General features: G+C 39.7%; 1 protein-coding gene across 1 annotated transcript in view; it reads right to left on the bottom strand.

Annotated features, from left to right (window-relative positions):
- Positions 1-19,256, bottom strand: part of LOC113648607 (NACHT, LRR and PYD domains-containing protein 3-like) — a 111,397-nt gene that overhangs the window by 66,327 nt on the left and 25,814 nt on the right. Inside the window, exons 8-10 of the mRNA XM_047807800.1 lie at positions 12,078-12,254; positions 8,979-9,152; positions 7,144-7,320 (exon numbers count right to left, since the gene is read on the bottom strand). Of these exons, the coding sequence (XP_047663756.1) occupies positions 7,144-7,320; positions 8,979-9,152; positions 12,078-12,254 (528 nt within the window). The remainder of the gene's footprint in view (positions 1-7,143; positions 7,321-8,978; positions 9,153-12,077; positions 12,255-19,256) is intronic.

Raw genomic sequence — 19,256 nt, 5'->3', positions numbered from 1 at the left:
GAGGCTCATGCTTATAGATATATCCTGATGGTGTAGACTCATTTAGACTGTTGTATTCATTTGGTTTAAAATCTCTTTAAAAAATAAAATCTCTTATTGTTTTTCTTGCCAGGCATATATTTTTCTCTCCCTGCACTTGACAGACAGGGCAAACAATTGACACACATACACAGAGCGCTTCCTGAAGACAAAGAAGTGTGGTGTGATGTAGGTGCCCTTATATGGACTTGCTGGCACATAATCACTCCGTCATATGTCCTTCCCGAGCCATTAAAATGGCGTGTGTGCACACAGAGCTTCAGACATAACTTCCTCCCAGAAGCATTCCCATACCATCAGCACTGACGCAGCATCGAGTTCCCTCAAAAGGGAACACAAGGTTTTGTGTCCACAGCTTTCTGCCAGCATCATATGAACACACAGTCAGCAGTGCAGCTGAGGAGACTTCTCAGGATGTTTTGCAGAAGCATGAAATCATGAGAGAGGAGCAGAATGACCGTTATGAGATCATACTAATAAATCATATAAATAGGGTTTTAGATTATTAATTCATTCATTCATTCATTCATTCATTCATTCATTCATTCATTCATTCATCTTCTACCGCTTATCCAAACTACTCGGGTCACGGGGAGCCTGTGCCTATCTCAGGCGTCATCGGGCATCAAGGCAGGATACACCCTGGATGGAGTGCCAACCCATCGCAGGGCACACACACTCTCAGTTTTAGATTATTGTTATTGGTTTTTGGTGTACATTCACCCCGAGGCAAGCTCATTGTGCTCATTGTGCACTTTGTTATTGCTTATAGAGGGTGGATCAGGACAACAAACACAGGCTTACACTGAGAGTGTTTCTTGGTTTGTTTTTATCTTTGCATTTTACTTATTTCTACTTATGCTAGAATTGTTTGACTATTTGAAGGAGATTTTGTTTGTAATTTTCTTCTTTTACCTTACATATATTACACACACCTATTTGTATTACACTACTTTTAATAAAAACAAGGCCTCCCATTGTGAGGATCCTGAAAAGACAAAAAGGTCTAAGTCTGACTCCTTCATCTAAAGATTCAAACAATAGATTATGTAGAAGAACTTGAAGAGGATCCTTTGTTAGAAGACAGAGGGACATCGAAGGACACCTGCGTTCAAGGTAAGAGTAACTCTACTTGTGATCTTGTGTTTTCAAAACTAACCCATGCAAAATAAGACACATCCTTTAGTGGGAGGGTGGAAGGGTTTCCTACGCACTCCGAAAACATGTGTCACTAAGGAACAAGTACATCAGTATAATTACTTCACTTCCCTCCACCACCTCTTAGGAAAAGTAAAATAAGTAAATATAAATCGATTCTGGTGTAAAACAATCGATTTTAAAGTTGTTTTAAAAAGAATTGCAATAGTTATGTAAGGACGAGTCATACGGCTAGTGATCCATGTACAGCGTATTTTATTAACAATTCGGATACAGACAGGCAGGGTCAAAAACAGCAGAACGATATTGAAGGACAGGCAAAATCATAAACGAAAAGGCAGGCAGAAGGTCAGGGCAGGCAGCAAACAATCAGAGGATCAAGGTACAAAACAGAGTCAAAACCAAAATCAGAATCACAACACGGAAACAGTCAGAATGACAGCAAAAGCTAGTCGAGACTTCGCACTGGGGGAAAGTTCAAGTTCAGTTTATATAGCGTTGGAAATGGGAAACAGCTGGTTGAGTAATTAGCCCCGGAGAAGTTGTTTGTGGGAACTGCAGTCGTCAGTTTCTCTTAGTTGCCGGTTGTGAGGCGGGGCAGGTGCGCCGACCGTGACAAGTTAGGTGAATTGATTTTTTTCCCTCAGCCCTACTGGTCAACTTCTTTCTCCACTATCATCACTAATGTCAGCTGTGAAGCATAAACACTTTTTACCACACAGCACAAACTCCCTCAGCCATCATCACATATCTCTGGTAGTGATGCTCTTGGTCACTGTGTGTTTAATCCAAATGATGTATTAATGTTCAGTTAAAACGTTACAGTCTGTACAGTAGCGTTATCTGTGTACAGTGTTAAGAGCCAGTCTAGGGTTAGATTTCACAGAGTAATCAGTTCAGGATTCAAGGACTTTGTATATTTAATAGAACCAGGAATGACAGACACACAGAAAGGTTCCATCAAAAGAGTGTTGGTGTATTGTTAACACTGATATCAGGATTGAGCTGAGCCTTTAATCTTTATAGTATCATCAACTAAAACATGTTGAGGACAGTACAAAGAGATATAGTGAAAAACTTGCAGGACAACGATTGACTATTTTATGTACAAGAAATGTAGAAAACTTTACAGACAAAATCAGATAAGGAAACAAGTTTGAGTATTCAATTCAATTCAATTCAATTCAAGTTTATTTGTATAGCGCTTTTTACAATAGACATTGTCTCAAAGCAGCTTTACAGAACATAAACACAGAGCAGAAGGTAAACATAATTAATGATAAAGGAATTAACGAATAATAAAAGAAATAAGAATTAACAGAATAAAAATTCTAGATTATTATTAGATGTATATAGTTCACAGTGTGTATGTATTTATTCCCCTATGAGCAAGTCTGAGATGACTCAGGCAGCAGTGGCAAGGAAAAACTGCCTTAAATTGGTAAAGGAAGAAACCTTGAGAGGAACCGGACTCAAGGGGGAACCCATCCTCATATGGGTGACACTGGGGGTGTGATTGTAATATACAGTCAGTTAAATGTGGTATTGGTGTGAGGTTCAAGGACTTCTGATCTCCTGAGTACCACAGAGTCTAACTGGAGATGTCTCAGGATTCTTAGAGTCGGCCTCGGCTCAGTGGACGTCCAAAGGCTTCGTCCCACAGAGGACGTTGGGAGCTGGTACAGTGTCTGGATGCCTCGGGATGGGTACAAAGAGAGAAGCAGTGGAAAGGGATTAACATATCTGCTGTTCATAAAAATGTGCTGGTCTGATGTACTGGTGCATGATATTATGGGATGTATTATGTGTACGCCTGACTAAAGAGATGAGTTTTTAATCTACATTTAAACTGGGAAAGTGTGTCTGCGCCCCGAACACTATCAGGAAGACTATTCCAAAGTTTGGGAGCTAAATAAGAAAATGCTCTACCACCTTTAGTAGACTTAGATATTCTGGGAACTAGCAGAAGTCCTGAGTTTTGTGATCTCAGAGAGCGTGAAGGATTGTAACGTGTTAGAAGACTAGTTAGATACATGGGAGCTAAACCATTAAGAGCCTTGTACGTAAGTAGCAGCAGTTTGTAGTCAATTCTATACTTAACAGGTAGCCAGTGTAGAGATGATAAAATTGGGGTTATATGGTCATACTTTCTTGTCCTAGTGAGAACTCTGGCAGCTGCATTTTGGACTAACTGTAACCTATTTATTAAAGATGCAGGACAACCACCTAGTAATGCATTACAATAGTCCAGTCTAGAGGTCATGAACGCATGAACTAGCTTCTCAGCATCAGATACAGACAGGATGTTTCTCAGCTTGGCAATGTTTCTAAGGTGGAAGAAGGTTGTTTTGGTAGTATGGGCGATATGATTTTTAAAAGACAAGTTACTGTCTAATATAACACCGAGGTCTTTCACTGTCGAGCTACTAGTAACAGTACATCCCTCTAAATGGGAGTTAAGTTGTGAGAGTTTATGTGCACTGGTTTTTGGACCTATGAGTAGTATTTCTGTCTTATCGGAGTTTAACAATAGAAAGTTGCAGCTCATCCAGTCTTTTATCTCTCTAAGGCACTGAGTTAATTTGGACACTGTGGCTATTTCATCTGGTTTTGATGAGATATATAACTGTGTGTCATCAGCATAACAATGGAAACTAATCCCATGTCTTCTAATAATGTTCCCTAATGGAAGCATGTATATAGAGAAAAGCAGAGGTCCTAGAACTGATCCTTGAGGGACCCCATAATTAACGGGTAGTAAACTGGAGGATTCACCATTTAATTCTACAAAATGGTATCGGTCAGACAGGTACGATCTAAACCAGCTTAAAGCCTGACCATGAATACCTGTGTAATATTGTAAGCGATCTAGAAGAATGTTGTGATCTATAGTGTCGAATGCAGCACTAAGGTCAAGTAGAACTAATAGTGACATACAGTCTTGGTCCGAAGCTAAGAACAAGTCGTTTGTAACTTTAACAAGTGCAGTTTCTGTGCTATGATGGGGCCTGAAACCTGACTGAAACTCTTCAAGGATGTTGCTCTCCTGTAAGAAGGAGCTCAGTTGAACAGACACAACCTTTTCAAGTATTTTAGACATAAACAGGAGGTGTGAGATAGGTCTGTAATTTGATAGTTCATTAGGGTCTAAGTTAGGTTTTTTGATGAGTGGCCTAATAACTGCCAACTTAAAAGACTTCGGGACGTAACCTAAAGATAACGAGGAGTTAATGATATTAAGAAGAGGCTCACCAGCTTTATGTAACACTTCTTTCAGTAGTTTAGTTGGGATGGGGTCTAGTGAACATGTTGTTGATTTAGCTGTAGTAATAAGTTTATCTAACTCTTCCTGTCCTGAACTTGTAAAGCTGTGCAAAGCCTTAGGTGAGATTGTGTCACTGGTTGCTCTCATATGTTGAGCGTCGCCTATTTTATTCCTGATACTTTCGATTTTATCAGTGAAGAATCTCATAAAGTCACTACTGAAATGTGATGGAATAGTGTGTTCAGATTTCTGATTTTTTGTTAAACTAGCCACTGTGCTAAATAAAAACCTGGGATTGTTCTGGTTATTTTCTATGAGTTTGCTCAGGTGCTCAGCCCTAGCAGCTTTTAGAGCCTGTCTGTAGCTGGACATACTGTCCTTATACGCAATTCTAAACACCTCTAATTTAGTTTTTCTCCATTTCCGTTCGAGGTTACGGGACTCCCTCTTGAGTGTGTGAGTATGACTATTATACCATGGTGCAAGTGTTTTATCTCTAACCTTCTGTAATCTGACTGGGGCAACAGTGTCTAATGTGCTAGTGAATATAGCGTCTATGCTGTTAGTCATTGCATCTAGGTCGTTTGAGTTTGAGGGTACAGTAAGAAGTCCAGACAGATCAGGCAGGTTATTTGTGAATCTGTCTTTGGTGGTCGGAATAATGGTTCTACCGAGTCGATAACGTGGTGAGACATAGTTAGTCTGTTCTATAGGTAGTGTGTACATTATGAGGTAATGGTCTGTGATGTCATCACTTTGAGGTATGATATCTATATCAGTGACTTCTATGCTGTGTGATATTATTAAATCTAGTGTGTGGTTACGTCGATGAGTTGCACTAGTGATGTTTTGTTTGAGCCCAAGTGAGTTTAGTAAGTCCATAAATGTGAGTCCTAAAGCGTCGTTTGTGTCGTCAACATGAATGTTAAAGTCTCCTACAATTAATGCTTTGTCAAAGTTAACTAATAGGTCTGAGAGGAAATCTGTGAATTCTCTAAGAAAAACTGTGTAGGGCCCTGGGGGTCTGGGGCCCTGGGGGTCTGTACACGGTCGCTAGAGCAAGAGACATCAGGGATTTCTTCGTGTGCACGTGCGATAGTGTAACATTAAGGACGAGCACTTCAAAAGAACTAAATCTACGCTGTGTTCTCTGGGTAACAGTGAGGTAATCACTAAGGATAGTGGCGACACCACCTCCACGACCAGTCAGACAAGGTTCGTGCTTATAGATATATCCTGATGGTGTAGACTCGTTTAGACTGATGTATTCATTTGGTTTAATCCACTTTTCGGTGACGCAGAGTGCAGTAAGGCTATTATCTAAGATCATTTCATTTACAATAAGTGCTTTGGGTGCAAGAGATCTAATGTTCAGAAGTCCAAACTTTAAGAACTGTTTTTGTTTGTTACTTTGGCATTTTTCTGGTCTAATTACAGTAAGATTATTTCGAGAACTTCTCGTGTATTTACTTTTGGATCTCACTGCTCGGGGAACAGACACAGTTTCTATAGGGTGAGCTATGTGTGCATTTTCTGTGTCGATGTGCTGAGGTGAAGGATGGCTATTAAGATTTAAATTTAAAGAGTAGTTTACCAGTCAGAAGGTGTTTCATGAGTTTTTCATGAGCGTCAGAAGGAGTATCATGAGTTTTTATTTTTTAAGACTGGAATAATGTAGAAAGGGGACAAAGTGTATGGATTCTAAATACAGAAAGTTTAAAAGGAAATGAAATGAATGAGGAAGATAATGTTACATTTTTACTAAAATATTGTAGAATGGGAGAAAGAAAGAAAGAAAGAACCGAGATATAAGTAAAAGTACATTTTAATAAATTAGAGGGTGAATTGGGCAAAAAGAACAAAAATATAAAAAAGGGAGGAGAAAGAACTTGAGGGGGCAAAATGAAGAAATAAAGCAAAATATATGGTGGAAAGAGGGAAAAAAGTTAAATTATATAAAAACAAGACGCAACCAAGATAAAAAATGTCATGAGGAAATTAAGAAAGAAGAAATTGAAATATAGAAAAATAGACTGTTTAAAGAAATTTTAATAAAGATTTTAACAGTGTTTGGTGAAAAGGGTTTGAAAAGAAGAGACTTTTAAAGGAAAATAAATAAATCAAGATCACAACTGTGAGTCAATCATCTGTGGAGAAACTAATTTGAGATCCAATTAAAGAGGTAAAAATAATGTACAACATCTGTAACACATGGATGTGTATTTGTGTAATCAGTGTGATGATGTGATGATATCTGTGTTGTGTGTCGATGCTGAAGGATTTGACTTTGGATTGTAAAAGATGTTAAAGTGTGAAGTTGTAGCTGAGAGGATAAAAGGATGTGATCAGTCACAGTTATTGTTATGGATCTTCTACATCTGAATATGAATGATTCAGCTCCCAAACTGCTGGAAATGTGGGACGTGTTCTAACGCTTCACCACCATAACTGCTTTATCCTGGAAAAAAGGTCTGAGGAGAGACTCCTGTCATACACCAGACCTGGTGAGTTTATTATCCTTAATGCTGAAAAACACAACAGGACAGAATTACAGACACATTTAAACACATTGCTTATGAACAACAGAAGCATAAATACACACATTAGATGTGACATTTTACAGCACACAGTGAATATTACACAATATCATACAGTAAAGAGACAGTAAGTCAGTAACTCACTGTAGTGTCTCCAGTTTACAGTGTGGATCCTTCAGTAGATCAGAGAGCAGCTTCACTCCTGATTCTCCTGGTTTATTATTGTTCAGATCCAGTTCTCTCATGTGTGATGACGAGTTTGACCTCAGTACTGAAGCCAGAGCAGCACAACCTTCATCTGTAATACTGCAGCCCCACATCCTGCAAGAAAGAAAACCTTCTCACACTTAACACACTGTTTTAGTATTGAAAACATGAACTACACAAAATCTTTATATATGTAGCGCCCTCTACCCTTAAACTTATTGGATGGAGGACCGGGTTCTCACTGTGTCTCTCAATGGGATATCACTTTTCCTTCCTCTGCTCTTTTGTCTATTTATGAGCTTAGTTAGACGGGGTGCACACTAACTGGAGCAAGTTATCAAAAATTAAAGTAATTCACAAGATAAGTAAACTTAATGACATTTATTTATGTACACATGGACATATTAAGTAATTCTTTTAAATATATAACAACAAAATAAATAAAGATAAAGATAAACCAATTATGTATTTCTTCCTTCTGACTAGCCTCTTTAAACTATATTCTCAGAACTTCACAGGGTAGTTTTCTGGACAACTCACAAAAGATGTGTGACCCTATCACTAAATTAAATCAAACATAAATATTAACAAATCCTGAATAAACACTGTGCAGAGATTCAGTGTGTCACATATGGCAGAACAAATTTCTAGAACAACAAAAATATCAATAATCCAAAACTCCAGGAAACAAAACACACCATAATATAGTTCTCAGGCAAACACATGCATGGGCCCACACACACACACACACACACACACACACACACACACACACACACACACACACACAAACCCTAACCTGTTGCAGGCCTGTAACGTTGCTGGGGAACGTGGTGGCCTTTAAAACTACAAATGGCCTCTTCGCTCTGACGAGCTAAAAGAAAATAAATAGATCACCTGAATGCCTTCCAAGGTGCTTAAAACGCGAACTTCCCTTAGATGCAGCGGTAGATATTCAGGTAGTCTCACGGCCTCCTCTCCAGAACAGCATCCACGCGATACTGTATCACCATAGCATAGCAACATCCAATCCGCGTCCGATATAGTGTCACTACGGCTCCATGAACTTGTCTCCGTCCCGAAAATTAAATAACTAAGCACTTAGGCGGTTAGCCGGTTGGAAAACCCGTCAAATAGAATCCTTCTTTTTTTTTTTTTAGCTTAGTCCCGATAGTTAGCTTAGCGACAGGCTGCGCTCTACCTCAGACTCAGAAAACAAAACATAACCGTTTACTCTCTTACCGAGTATAAACACTAATCCACTTAATACAAGTATTAACACTTCTTTAACGAAATACAGACCGTTTAACGCACTTTGCTAGTGGGTATTTTGTCTATATCCGAATTAACTCGCTGGAGCAAAAACAAAACAAACTCTCACACCATCGGCAGTTCTCTCCTCTCTCTTTTTGTCCAACCAGAATTCACCCTCCACCCGCGGAGGCGGGAATAAGTGGAAAATGACCAATCACAAATAACTAAACAAGCTTGCTAGATAATTACACGTTTTGAGCCAGTGCATTACAAACAACCTTGTACTTGCAGTACACAGAAATTATACCCAATAGAACCCTAACTGGGCTACATATACAGTACATTTACTCTCCATCTCACACACACAACAATGACAGTATATCAGATCACTACAATTACATTGGATGAATTGTACAGAACTGGATGTTGTAGTGTTTATTAAAACTCTGTGTTTGCGTGTGTGTGTGTGTGTGTGTGTGTGTGTGTGTGTGTGTGTGTGTGTGTGTGTGTGTGTGTACCTCAGTATCTCCAGTGTACAGTGTGGATCCTTCAGTCCATCAGAGATCAGCTTCACTCCTGAATCCTGCAGTTTATTGCCACTCATGTCCAGTTCTCCCAGACTGGAGGAGTTTGAGCTGAGAACTGAGGACAGAACTCTACAGCTTTCCTCTGTCAGATTACACTCACGTAGACTGGAAGAGAAATGATAAGTGTTTGATTTATTTGTCTGATAGTGAATTGAGGAGTTTCCATCAGTGAGAAATAAAGTGTCCACCTGAACACAAGGTTCTAATATCAGGATAAAAATCTAACATGAACATCTGTGTATAAACTTGGACTGCTCTTGGACAGATCCATGTCTCAGCTCATATGAGACAATGTATTTAACTTTCTGTAAGAAGATAATAACAGAGACGTCACTCTGAACAAACACGTCTCTTTATTTCTAGCAGAGAGATGTTCATACAGTGTGTTCAGCAGCTCTGGGGAAGTTCTGCTGGAGAACATTTACACACTTTTTTTTTTTTTTACTGCTTCATGTGTTCAGTGTGTAGATCTGTGTACATTGTACACACTTTTACTTTGTGTTACAAACATTTTCAGGAATATTTTTGCTCCCATTGAACAACAGAAACAGGTCTATAAAATGGTAGCAGCTCCATGAGGACAGATAACACCAGAGAAATTAATTTATTGTCCTCACTGTAAATAGGAGTAGTATTGTGTGTGTGTGTGTGTGTGTGTGTGTGTGTGTGTGTGTGTGTGTGTGTGTGTAGGAGTATTTACACAGGGAATTTTCTACACCTGAGCTGACAGAAGATTTAGAGCTCACTGTTAGAGCTATTTAGAGACCAGTGTGATGTTTCTGGAGGATAAAAGCTGGTTTATTAATTACTTCTGTTTGTCACGACATCTTTATTTAAATGCTGTACAACACTTTAGTATGACTAGAGTATTAGTATGTTATTAAATGTGTATGTAATGTACACTGATCTACACACTGGGGAAATAAATGTACTTTGTTCTGATGTGAGAAGTGAAGTAGATTTTTCAGTATTTTCACAGAGACGGAAAAACTGTTGGTGGTGTTTTTTAATAACCTTCACACACAGAGACACATCCCATAATACCCTCAATACACAGATCTAATAAATAAGTGTTTTTCTATATGGTGTGAATTAGCTTTGTTTCTGATGGTGATATTTATCACTATTGACCCTGTTTTTGCTCTTTGCATTATTGCTTCTTCAGGTTTGTGGATGTGATTTGTTCTCCTCATGGACTGTTTGTTACACTTATTTCAGACTCGGCCTGTTTTTTTGACCCTGCCTTTACTTACTGATTTTGGATTGTTTGTCTTATCTTTTCTTCATTAAAACTTCTTCACATGGATTTTGCCGACTGGTCATTACAGTGTTCATGATCACCTGGGTACAGTGTAGATCTCTTTTTCTCTCCTTCCAACCGTTTTCTTTCCCTTCACCACATTCACACCTAATTCACCTTTCCTGTAAACTGGTTCCACATTTTGGTCTTCAGCTGCTGTTACATTAGTAAGTCACAATAACTCCCATTTTCCTTTTGTAGAGTTTTATACAGTACTAAACTGGTCAATTGTGAAGTCACTCATCACTCAAACACATGAAATCAGTTTTTATAGTTATGTAGATGACACACAAGTTTATATATCAGTGTCACTGTGTAATCAATAGCTAATTAACAAACTGATTACATGCTTGAATGAAATATCTGACTGGATGTAACAGAACTTTCTACAGTTAAACCAGGATAAAATTTAGATATTAATTGAAGAAGATAAAGGAAAAAAGAGAATACTTATTGAAAAATGAGCTGGGATACAGGTTAGAAATCTGGGTGTAATAGTCGACTCTGACCTCAGCTTTGTTCTTCACATCAATAATATCTCTAAAGTCACATTTTATCATTTGAGGAACACTGAAAGAATTTGTCTATTTTAATGTAAAGAAGATTCAGAAAAACTTTTTCTACAGTACATTCAATCATTCCAAGTAGATTAGATTAATGTAACGCTCTCTTCTCTTTAATGTATTTCACAAAAAAAAACCCTTTACTTTATAGTTAGTAACCAAATCAGTCCTATTGTACAGGAACTGTACTGGTTATCTGTGACATCCACAATCATTTTAATATCATCTCAAATTGCTGAAATGAATTTTCTTTATGGTAATTAATTTTTGTGCTTATTTCATTTTCTTTCCACATTTCTCTTTCTATGTCGAAATGAATGTGCCCCCCACCCCACTCTGGTCATGCTGACCTGTGATAAGTGTGCATAAGCAGGATGGTAAGGCTTGCTGATAACGTAACCATAATCTTAAGGGAATAGAAAACGAGGAAATCTCTGTCATGTAAAATTGTATTTCTGTGTTACATGTTATGTCATCTTCACCTCTTCTGATTTAATGTTCTTGATTTGAATCTATCCTGTTCCTTTAGTGCTCTTGACCGGATGAAAAAACAAGATAGGTTGCCCTGCTTGTGGGATTGTGGGATTACTCGCAGGACATTCAGTTTCTCTTTTGCTCATGTACCGGCTTTCTGACCTTCAATGCTTGGATAAGAGTTGTGAGGAAGCAGCATTCTAGCATACCTCTGTCTATGTTGACAAAACTTGGCCTCCGCCTTATTTCATACTCCATAGCTTACTGTATTTCATTGTGTATATATTGTTCTGTCGCTCAGTTCTTGGAGCAGCTGTTTGGAATAAACCAGATTTGATTTCACTCGTGTGGTTTGTTCTCTCAGTGCTCCGGAGCTCCTATTGTTTTGCAGAGGTAAAGGGACGCGGACAAGTGAGAGGAGGAATCTTTCTTACACAAATATTTATTTATCATCAACAAATGCTGACTTCCTTAAGGTGAATTTTAATAAGAAGAAACTTCAGTCAAACTGCTTTTAGTGTCGCTGCTCCCAGGATGTGGATCTCACTCTCAGTGTTTATCCATCAGTCACCTTCACTAAATACATTTACAAAGCAGCTTAAACACTGTGTGTGTGTGTGTGTGTGTGTGTGTGTGTGTGTGTGTGTGTGTGTGTGTGTGTGTGTGTGTGTGTGTGTGTGTGTGTGTGTGTACCTCAGTATCTCCAGTGTACAGTGTGGATTCTTCAGTCCATCAGAGAGCAGCTTCACTCCTGAATCCTGCAGCAGTTTATTGTAACTCAGGTCCAGTTCTCTCAGACTGGAGGAGTTTGAGCTGAGAACTGAGGACAGAACTCTACAGCTTTCCTCTGTCAGATTACACTGACACAGACTGGAAGAGAAATGATGAAATATCAGAACACTGATATCAAACACACAAAAACAGCCATAATTCAGCTAAAGTTGAAGATGTAACAGAAATGTCAGTGTGTTTGGGTCACACACACAAATCAGAGGACAGGACATCACAGAACTAACTATTACAACCCACCAATACTGAGACCATCATTAACTGAAACTTTGGAGAACTTATTCATTTTGTAACATTACTGATGATCTGAATTCATTGTGAGTTTGTCATAATAAATCAGATATTACAATAAAACAGCCTTGTGTTATGTTCCATAAATATTGTATTTGCTGTCACAAAGCTTTCGGTATTTAATGTTTATTTTCCACTAGATGGCGCTTATGTTTCTTAGCACTTAATTGCTTAAGTAACTTTTTGTTAATATAATTTTGTGTATTTTATATTTAGACTATTTTCTAATCTTTATTGACTTCTATACTGAACTGTTGTTTGAGCAAGATGTATTATTTCGAAGGGTTCGTTGGTTATATGTTCCCATCATGCCTTTGTATGACACTTCCTGTTTTGTCATCCAGATGGTGAGATTAACAAATGTAATTGTCACAAGGTAAAGCTATTTCTACCTGTATCGTATGCCATCCAAACAAGAAAGTGCAAGATATAGCCCCGCTCACAAGCAGGCAAAAGTGGTATGTGAGTATATTTTCTGTTTATTTGAGTTTAATGTGATATGTTTGTTTTCTATGTGACTGTATGTGTAATTTGTGTTATATATTTCATACTCTTTTTACTTAGTTCTACAGTGTTGGTGTTGTTGTTGATGTCTGTCAATAAAAACATTAAAAATTGTGAAAAAGAACCTCAGCCTTTGCAATGTGACTAAGGGCGGCATAGTAGAACACTTGCATTGGTAAATTGGTAAAGACCAAGAGCATCAGATGGTAAAGCAGCAAGAAGCACTACATATTGGAAAGGGAAGTACACCTTCTAAAGATTGCAATTGACTGACTGACAAAGCCAGTGAGCAAGTTAAGGCTGAACAAGAAAGCACTTTTAATTTAGTGACTTTGAAGCAGCACATAAGACTTGGTTGTGTCACATAAGTTTATCTGAGATGGTAGCTTTACACTAGAATTTTAGATTGCCTTTTTGCATTATTACATTGTAGAGCAACACAGTATTGACATGACTGACACAAGGGAAAATACAGTACTGTCCACTAAAGAAGTTAGTTATACAACCCCCATTACACAGGAGTTAGAAAATGCAGAGCATGTCTGTCATCCCTCCACAGCACGCGGATATAGCTTGCCAAATCAAAGTTTGCTGCACAAGTACAACAAACACAAGTCACAGTTATTAGAAGAAGCCAACGTGCACGCACACTCACTGAAAAGGGTAAAACACTCCAAGATGCTAATGTAAATGAACTGAAGAGAAGGTTTGAGTAGAAGTACAGAGGATGGAAAAATCACATCACTGGTCTAAAGAGAGCCATTAAGAAAAATGATGCTGAATTGATTCTTGAAGTTGTGATCACTATTAATAGCACACAGTCGAGGTTGAAGCATTACAAGCCCTTAAACAGAAATAAGGAGGAAAAATTACACATGCCTCTCAAATCACTAGCATTGCTAATGAGAAAGTGCAACGGTTTCTAAATGAAGATCCTGAGAACATTCCCTGGCCTGATTGTGTTTGAAGCTACTGTGTTCACCATCTTCTCGGCAACCTCCAGTAAGTCAAAGTCTGTTTCCAAGATGTCTAGTCAAACTTTGCATGATTCTCTGCAGAAAAGACAAGAAGCGGCAGCTGAAGTAGCGGCTACACAAGAGGTGATTGAAATAATGAAGACACAACATCAATATGAAAGGGAAATTAAGAAACTGGAGTCAGAGGATGAAAGGTTAACAGCTAAGATAGAAGATTCAAGAAAAGGAAATAAAAGCGGAGAATGCAAGAAAAAGGGATCACTATCTCAGAAAGTACTATGAGAATAATAAAGCTGGAGGAGAGGAAGAAGGAAGGGGAAAGATTGGAGAAACTAAAAAGGCATAATGCAGCACAAGCAATTCTACAAGTTTATGCTGGAAGCATCAAAAGTGATGAGCCTGAACAGTGTTCTGTTCCTCTTCAAAGACAAGAAGACTATACCTCTCATTCAAACATTCCTATTTCTCTTTCTCAGCCATTGATGCTCCCTCAAGTCACTGCCCCTTTATACCAACCCTCTTGTTCTCCTCAAAAGGTTCCAATCACACAAGCTCATATCTCTCAGTCAACTACATTGGTTGATCCAAATGAAGCTTCTAATGATCTTGTGAAGGCTCTTGCTGAAGTGATTACAGCCAATAGGATTCCGATTCCAGAATCAGTTGTTTTTGTTTGATTCAAAACTGTCATTTCAAACGTTAATTGATCATAAGAACTTGCCAGCCCAAGAGAAGCTCTTCTTTCTATGCAAGTATGTGAGTGGTCCAGCCAATAGAGCTATTGAAGGACACTTCCTGGTTGGAACAGAGACTGCTTGCACGGCTGCTTGGAACATACTTGATGACAGGTTTGGCAATCCGTTTGTAGTCGGCAAGTCATATCCTGACAAAACACAGTCATGGCACAAGATTGCTATAAAAGAAACCAAAGACATCTGTGAATTTGTAGATTTCCTGAGCAGTGTTGAATCAGCCATGCCTTACTTTCAAGGTCTACAGGCTCTAAATGACTGTGTTGAAAATCAAAGAATTTTAGCCAAATTGCCAGAATGGTTGCGTTCACGTTGGAATAGAGCAGCAACCAAGTTCCAAGACGAATGCGGAAGATTCCGTGATTTCAAGTACTTTGTCGAATTTCTCAACAAAGAAGCTAGAATTGCATGCAATCCTATCACCTCAGTGCAAAAAAGAACCAAGCACACTGATCAAGATAAGTTCCAACGGAATCGCAACCCAACTGCCAAGACATTCACCACTAGTTCCAATGAAGACTAGCATTATGTGTGTCTTTTGTAAGAGATATGGCCACACTCATAAGTGTCGCAAGATTATGGAAAGACCAGTTGAAGAAAGATTAAAGTTTGTACAGTCGGAGAAGTTGTGCTTTGGATGACTTAAGACTGGTCATAACTCAAAGGGCTGCACCTCTAGGAGCGTGTGTGAGAAATGTGAAAAATGTCACCCAACGTGCCTACATCAGGACCATGTAAATAAATACCCAGGACAAGGAGCTAGAATCAATCAAGATCAGTCAAAGGTCAATCACGGATCTGCAGACAGAACAGTTGAATCACAGAAGGTTCAAGAGTCAAGGCCTGTGATTTCAAACAGAGTAGATCAAGAAAGGAACAACACTCATGCATCATTGATCATTCCAATATATGAACCAAGGAAGGAGCTGAACCAAGGAAGGAGATTTTAGTGTATGCCTTGCTTGATACACAGAGTGACACTACTATCATTTTAAAGGATACAGCTGAGAAACTTGATATCAATAAAGAACCAGTCAAACTAGAGATTTCTACAATAACATCCAAAAGAAAGGTTGTGGCATGTCACAAATTGAGTGGACTACAAGTAAGAGGAATTAAGTCTGAAGTGAAAATCAAACTTCCAACAACCTACACTAGAGATTACATACCTGTCAATAGATCTCATATACCCTCAGGTGAAACAGCCAAGAACTGGCCTCATCTAAAACATCTGGCAGATTGAAATGGCTCCTACACTTGACTGTGAAGTAGGTTTGTTAATAGGCTATAACTGTCCTCAAGTCTTACTCCCCAGAGATGTTCTCAGCTGTAACGAAGATAAACCATTTGCAAAAAAGATCTGTGTTGGGTTGGAGTATCATTGGATACAACCATTACGACAGTGACTATGAAGATGAAATTGATGTGAGTCACAGGATTATCCTGAAGCAAGTTCTTCCAGCTGGTGAAGCATCTCGCAAGCTCAAGTCTGAATTCTGCTTTATATACAGGAACAAGGTTAAGGAAATGATCACTCCAGCAGAGGTCCTAAAGATTTTTTGAGTCTGACTGTTGAAAGGAATAATGAGGAAGCCTCTACATCGCAAGAAGACTTAAGGTTTTGGCAAAGTTAAACAAAGGCATTAAGCAAATGCAAGATGGACACTATCAGATGCCATCACCGTTTAAATAGGTATGGGCACTATCAAAGAACTACCTGGCTTTCATAAAAGACATAATAGCAAGAGGTGATGCTGAGAAGGTCCCAGACATGGAGTTAAGCATGGTATATCAGCCAGCATGGTACATCCCTCACCATGGGGTTTACAACCCACAGAAGCCAGGCAAGATTCACATTGTCTTTCATTGCTCTGCAAGATTTCAGAAAACTTCTCTGAATGAGAATCTACTAACTGGGCCTGACCTCACAAACACCCTTGTTGGGGTCTTGTGTCGTTTCCGAAAAGGGCAAGTAGCCATTATGTGCGATGTCGAACGTATACCAGTTTTATGTTGCTCCTAAGGATCGGGACTACCTCTGGTAGAAAAAAGAAAAAAAGGGGGAAGTCGTGGCCTAATGGTTAGGGAGTCTGACTCCTAACCCTAAGGTTGTGGGTTCGAGTCTCGGGCAGGCCACGACTGAGGTGCCCTTGAGCAAGGGGGTGTCCATCCGAACCCCCACAACTGCTTCCTGGGCACCGCAGCATAAATGGCTGCCCACTGCTCCGGGTGTGTGTTCACGGTGTGTGTGTGTTCACTGCTGTGTGTGTGCGCACTTTGGATGGGTTAAATGCGGAGAACAAATTCTGAGTATGGGTCACCGTACTTAGCCATATGTCACAACACGTCACATCACGTCACTGGTACTTATGGTGGGAGGAAGATAACATGGAAACCCCACCAACAGTTTTTCGGATGAGGGTCAACTTGTTCGGAGCTGCCTCCTCGCCTGGATGTGCAAATTTTGGACTCAAGTACCTTGCTGCACAAGGTGAAGGCAAGTCTAGTCAAGCCACAGTGAAAGTATATACAATGTAATTTTTATGTTGACGATGGCTTAGCAAGTGTGGACACCGAAGCAGAGGCAATACAGCTTGTAAAGGAAGCCAGAGATCTCTGCAATACCAGGAAGCTCCGCTTGCATAAATTCATCACCAACAGCAAGAAGGTGACTGCCACAATTCCGAAGGAGATATGCACTGAAACTGTGATTGACTTTGACTTGGCCCTAGGAGAACCTAAGGTAGAAAGGGTGCTTGGAATTCAATAGTGCATAGCTTCAGACAAGTTTCATTTCAGAGTGCTAGTAAAAGAAAAACCCTTTACTAGAAGAGGAGAACTTTCTACAGTTGCTTCCATTTTTGATCCTTTGGATTCGTCGCTACCTTCATTCTAGTTGGGAAAAGAATCCTACAAAGTATGTGTCAAGACAAGACAGGCTGGGACAAACCACTTCCTGATGACCTCAAGCCGCATCATAACCTGTCTTTGATAAAGATTGCACATTGTTATGTGCAATCAACATTCAAGGATGTCCAGCAATATGAGCTACACTGGGCTGAAACAATTCCTCGAGTAATTCAAGCAACTCGATTACAAAAATTATTCAAGGCAAATTCCTCTGCCTCGAAGCCTCTTTTAATTCATTTTAAAGCTCACGTCACATTATTGTGCAATTATTGTGTGTGCGTGCATGCATGAGTGTGTGTGTGTGTGGGGGGGGGACAAGGTGCTTACATCAAAGCGGAAGGAGACGCAAGGAGTTAGCGGGCGCGTGCTAGTGCGGGCTGCAAAATGGAAGAGAGCGATAACAATGGCAATGAGAAAAGGGAAGAAACAAACAGGAGAAAATGTCAGAAAATGTCCACAGGAAACATTCCTTCAAAGCGCAGGGCAAGCCTCAGTTCTGAGCATGTTGATATGTTTACCTTTCTTCATTGCAATCACATGGTCCTTTAAAAACTTTTAAAGTACACACACACAGAGAGAGAGACGTTTATATTCATATATATATATATATATATATATATATATATATATATATATATATATATATATATATATATATATATTCAGATTTATTCAGATATATGTTTAAAGCGCTCATTGAGAAACCATGCATGGATTTTAGGTCCACGTTCCTGTACATGTTTTTGCCTCTTAAATACCATAAAGCATTCCAAGAAGACAGTAAAGGCTTATGTTATGCCTGAGCTGTGGATTTTTAATCTTTTAGTTCTGAAAGTTAAGTCGCATGACTTAAAGGCAGTATTTTTGTATTATTATCCATCCATAAATCCATCCATCCATCCAGCTTCTACCGGTTATCTGGGGCAGCAGTCTAAAGGAAACTCATTTCGGTCGCCTGTATTCGGGATCTTGTCCTTTCGGTCATGACCCAAAGCTCATGACCATAGGTGAGGGTAGGAACGTAGATCGACTGGTAAAAACAGACTGGTATATCGACCGCATCACTGCAGAAGATACACCGATCTGCCTGTCGATCTCCCGCTATATCCTTCCCTCACTCGTGAACAGGACCCCTAGATACTTAAACTCCTCCACTTGAGGCAGGAGCTCTCCACCAACCTGAAGTGGGCAAGCCACCCTTTTCAGGCTGAGAACCATGGCCTCGGACTTGGAGGTGCTTCACACTCGGCTGCAAACCATCCCAGAGTACACTGAAGTTCCTGATTTGAGGAAGCAAACAGGACATCATCATCTGCAAAAAGCAGAGACAAAATTCCGTGGTCCCCAAACCGGACTCCCTCCGGCCCCCGACTGCGCCTAGAAACCCTGTCCATACCCTGTACCCTGGCATAGACTTTTCCAGGGAGGCTGTGGAGTGTGATCCCCCTGTAGTTCGGACACACACTACGGTCCCCCTTCTTAAACAGAGGGACCACCACCCCAGTCTGCCAGTCCAGAGGCACTGTCCCCAACCGACACGCGATTTTGCAGAGGCGTGTCAACCAAGACAGCCCCACAACATCCAGAGACTTGAGGTACTCAGGGCGGATCTCATCCACCCCCGGTGCCTTGCCACTGAGGAGCTTCTA

Source organism: Tachysurus fulvidraco, chromosome 24 (genome assembly GCF_022655615.1).
Source record: "Tachysurus fulvidraco isolate hzauxx_2018 chromosome 24, HZAU_PFXX_2.0, whole genome shotgun sequence".
NCBI lineage: Eukaryota > Metazoa > Chordata > Actinopteri > Siluriformes > Bagridae > Tachysurus > Tachysurus fulvidraco.
This window is presented reverse-complemented; position numbering and strand designations above follow the sequence as displayed.